General features: G+C 44.5%; 1 protein-coding gene across 1 annotated transcript; it reads left to right on the top strand.

Moving 5' to 3' along the window:
- The first annotated feature begins 1975 nt into the window (after positions 1-1975).
- Positions 1976-2951, top strand: LOC109488843 (40S ribosomal protein S11-like). The gene has a single exon (XM_034637942.1). It carries the CDS (start codon positions 2299-2301, stop codon positions 2581-2583), a length of 285 nt encoding a protein of 94 aa, XP_034493833.1. The 5' UTR covers positions 1976-2298; the 3' UTR covers positions 2584-2951.
- Positions 2952-4588: the final 1637 nt, after the last annotated feature.

Below are 4588 nucleotides of genomic sequence, written 5' to 3' on the forward strand. Positions count from 1 at the left end.
TCCCATTAGGGTCCTGTAGTTTATAGCACAGAATCCATCTGAGCAAATACATACGCCGATAAGACAAAATTGGAATAAGGATAACAACTAACATGAATTAAGAGCTGATTAAGGCCAGGCGCTGTGCTAAGCACTTCATACATGAAGTGTCAGGCCCATGGTAAGTGCTTAAAAAAGGGTACTATTTGGGGGGCGCCTGGGTAGCGCAGGCGTTAAGCGTCTGCCTTCGGCTCAGGGCGTGATCCCGGCGTTCTGGGATCGAGTCCCACATCGGGCTCCTCCCACTGGGAGCCTGCTTCTTCCTCTCCCACTCCCCTGCTGTGTTCCTTCTCTCACTGGCTATCTCTCTGTCACATAAATAAATAAAATCTTAAAAAAAAAAAAAGGGTACTATTTGGGCACCTGGGTGGCTCACTCAGTTAAGCCTTTGACTCCTGATCTCACCTCAGGTCTTGATCTTAGCGTCGTGAGTTTGGGTCCTGTCCTGGGCTCCACACTGGGCATGGAGGCTACTTAAAAGAAAAAAAAGGTATTATTATCTTCTTCAACTATAATGTAAGTTGAATAGAATATTAGAGTATACTAGCTTCTGCAATAATGCCTGAATTTCAGAGGCTAGCAAAGCAGTTTTTTTCTCGCTCACACCATAGACTAAGGAGGTCAGTGATGGGGACCAGCTTTGCTCCATTCAGGACCTTTGGATGTAGCAGTTCATGCAGGACTTGTTTCAGAGGATGTGGTAGATATGACTTCCATGCAAGCCTTTTCACTTTCCTTCAGGGTGCATGGAAAGATCCTAGTTCCCAGTCCTTTTGAAGTTGGGCACCCAGTGACTTGCTTTAACCAAGAAAAAGTGATGCAAATCATCTCCAGGTGGAAGCATTTTTAAAAAATTTATTTTAATTTAAATTCAATTAATATACAATGCATTATTTTTGTCAGGGGTACAGGTCTGTGATTCATCAGTCTTATATAATACCCAGTGCTCATTATATCACATGCCCCCCTCAACGTCCATCACTCGGTTATCCCATCCCCCGCCCTCTCCTCTCCAGCAACCCTCAGTTTGTTTCCTAAGATTAAGAGTCTCTTATGGTTTATCTCCCTCTCTGGTTTCTTCGTCTTGTTCCATTTTTTCCTCTCTTCCCCTATGATCCTCTGCCTTGTTTCTTAAATTCCACATATCAGTGAGATCATATGATAATTGTCTTTCTCTGATTGATTTATTTCACTTAGCATAATACCCTCTAGTTCCATCCACATTGTTGCAAATGGCAAGATTTCATTTTTGATGGCTGCATAATATTCCTTTGTAGATATATACCACATCTTCTTTATCCATTCGTCTGTCAGTGGACATCTGGGCTCTTTCCATAGTTTGGCTATTGTGGACATTGCTGCTATGAACATTGGGGTGCAGGTGCCCCTTTGGATCACTGCATTTGTATCTTTGGGGTAAATACCCAGTAGTGCAGTTGTTGGGGCATAGGGTAGCTCTATTTTCAACTTTCTGAGGAAAGTTTTCCAGAGTGGCTGCACCAGCTTGAATTCCCATCCAGGTGGAAGCATGTAAGAACCAACGTACTCTTCGTCATATGTTTCCTCCCCTCCCCCACCGTGACTCGTTTATTTGGAGGTTTCATAAGGCTGAGACATCCTGGAATGCTAAGTCGCTATGTAGGGGACAGGTCTCCTGGACAGTTGTCTGGACCTGCAGCAAACTGTGAGTGCGAAATCAAGCCTCTGAGATTTGTGCTGATACTAGCATATCTCCCCCTCGACTAGACAGGGGCCAGCTGGGAGGTGGCACGCACTCTGCCCACAGACCACTGGCCAGGACAGTCGTGGGAGGCTGAGGAGTGCAGTCGAGCTGTACGCGTGTCTGCACGGAGATTTTCGATTCTGCGTGTTGGTTTCGATTGATCAATTTTGGACAATTCTTCACCTTTACCTCTCTAAATATTTTTCCTGGCTTGCCCTTCTTTTCTTCTCTCCTCCTAGGACTCCACTTAAGGCTATGTGATATTATCACGTGGGTCTCGAATGCTTTATTGTTTGTTTGTTTGTCAATTGCACAAGAAAAGCCAGCTGGGATTTTATGGGACTGTGCTGGATCTCTAAATCAACGTGAAGACCTATGCCGTTTTAATAATTTGACTATTCCATTCAACAGCGTAGATCTCTCCATTTTTTAAAAGTTTTTAAAAATGTCAGCAACTTGTTACAAGTTTTAAGAGTAGAATTTTTGCACATACATTTTTAAAACTTATCCTCAAGCTGTTTCAGGCGGCGGGCAAGATGGCGGATGTGCAGACTGAGCGTGCCTATGGAGAGCAACCAACCATCTTTCACAATAAGAAGAGGGTCCTGCTTGGAGAAACTGGCAACTACCCCCGAAGGTACAACCTCTTTGAGAATGTCCACAAGCACATGTCCATGCACCTGTCCCCCTGCTGCAGGGATGTCCAGATTGGTGACATTGTCACAGTGGGCGAGTGCCAGCCCTTGAGCAAGACTGTGCGTTTCAACGTGTCCAAAGTCACAAAGGCCGCTGGCACCAAGAAGCAATTCCAGAAGTTCTGAGATTAGACATCTGCCCACAGCCCTCCCCCCGCAAATAATTTCCCAATTAAAAAAAACCCAACCTATCCTCAAATATATTTTTTTCAGGCTCCTACAATTTTTTAAAAAAACTTCCTAGTCCAACTGTTTGTTGCTAATATAAAGAAGTAGAATCAATTTTTGTGTATTGACCTTCTATCCTACAATCTTGCCAGATTGACTTGTTAGCTTGAGTAGATTTTTTTTGCCACCTGCTTAGGGTTTTTAACGGCATGATTATGGCATGTTTTATTAAAACATAACATGGGCCATCACCTTTCCAGCTCCTGAAATCAATTTCCATATTTCTCTGTCCAGCTGTTAAGCCAATGCTGCGTATTCTCGTTTAGATGTTTGTTACAATAGCACTTCACTTTCAGGAACCAATGTCTGTATTAGTTGGGATAGCTTAGCTGCTAGAATAAACAACCTCAGAGTCTCGAATGTAATAAAAATACTCTTAACTCTAGGGTACAAAATGAGGGTTGCTGGAGGGGAGGGGGGTTGGGGATGGGGTAACTGGGGGATGGGCATTAAGGAGGGCACTTGATGGAATGAGCACTGGGTGTTCTATGCAACTGAAGAATCACTAAATTCTACCCCTGAATTAATAATACACTGTATGTTAACTAACTTGAATTTAAATAGAACAAAACAAATAACTCTATAAGACCATAAAAATATATAATAAAAATACTTATTTCTTGCTCTTTTGTGGTTTTGTCCCATGTAGGTTTATTAGGAGGCCACCAAGTCATTCAGTGTCCTGGGCTGCTTCTGTCTGGTGGCCCGACCATGCTCCAGGCCCTCAGAGTCCTTCAGGATCTTCCACATCTGGCCAGAAATTGAGGGAAGAGGGGGTGGATATACGTGTGACCGTTTTTAGGGCCCCGTTCTGGTCATATTTATCTGCCAAGCAAGCTAGGACATATAATCTAGCTGTGGGCTCAGCAAGAGGAGGACATGGCTTTGGGGAATATGCAGCCAGTCTTTGCCACATGTAGTATTATCCCCATTTTACAGATACGAAAACTGAGGCTCGAGAGATGAAGGGATTTCCCAGCTTTTAGGGTCATGAACAACAGTGCCTGGAACTGAGCCCAAGTATGGCGGACTCCCAAGCTCCCGAAACACTGTCAATACTGCCTTCTCTCCTACTGCCTCCCTCCCTGGCACCTGTGCTGGCTTTCTTTTCTTTTTTCATTTTTTAAAAAATGTTATTTTTATTTTTTAATTCTTTCTCAAGTCTTTATTTAAACTCCAGTTAGTTAACTTACAGTGTAATACTAGTTTCAGCTGTAGAATTCAGTGACGCGTCCTTTCCAGACACCACCCGGAGCTCCAGGCCTGTGCTATCTTAAGACGGTGATGTTTCTTTTCCCACCCAGCACGGCTTCCTCCAAACATCCATGTTTCCCTTCTGGTTCTGACCTTTGATCTAGCAGTGGGTACTCTGTGCTTTCCCGAGCAGCCCAGTCCAGAGGCTTAGTCTGCAATGGGTAAGGATCCTGAGAGCCACTGCAATAAAACGTAAGACATTGAAACAGAACATAAAAGACACAAAAGCAGATGTCAAGTGGTTTCTTTCCAAGAGTTCCTATACTCCAGTGTTGTTTTAGACGCCCTGTCAAACCCAGGTGTCTCAGGAGAAAGGACTGTAGAGCTCCTATACATTGGCGCATGTAAAATGACAGTTAAAACCTGGACTTAGACGGTCTCACAATACAGGCTGTCCAGCTCCTCGCTGTTTCTTCCCTATGGAGTGGGGATTAGGGTTGTTGCTGGGCAGTGGGTTTTTTCCATCTTCAAGTGGTGCCAGACAGTGTAACGGAATTAGATCTTCTAAGGGAGATCTGCTGGAGGAAACAGATCTCCCAAGAGGAGCTTTGTGTGGCCCAAGTGGGACAGTGTGCGAGGTGTGGTGGGAGGGGGGTCCCAAGGCGTCTGCTTTAAAGCTCAATATGGGGGCGCCTGGGTGGCTCAGTCG

Source organism: Ailuropoda melanoleuca, chromosome 1, assembly GCF_002007445.2.
Source record: "Ailuropoda melanoleuca isolate Jingjing chromosome 1, ASM200744v2, whole genome shotgun sequence".
NCBI classification, from domain to species: Eukaryota; Metazoa; Chordata; class Mammalia; order Carnivora; family Ursidae; genus Ailuropoda; species Ailuropoda melanoleuca.

Bases quoted from the DNA above. Each gene is read 5' to 3' on its own strand.
- LOC109488843 (XM_034637942.1), top strand. From the start codon at position 2,299: ATGGCGGATGTGCAGACTGAGCGTGCCTATGGAGAGCAACCAACCATC.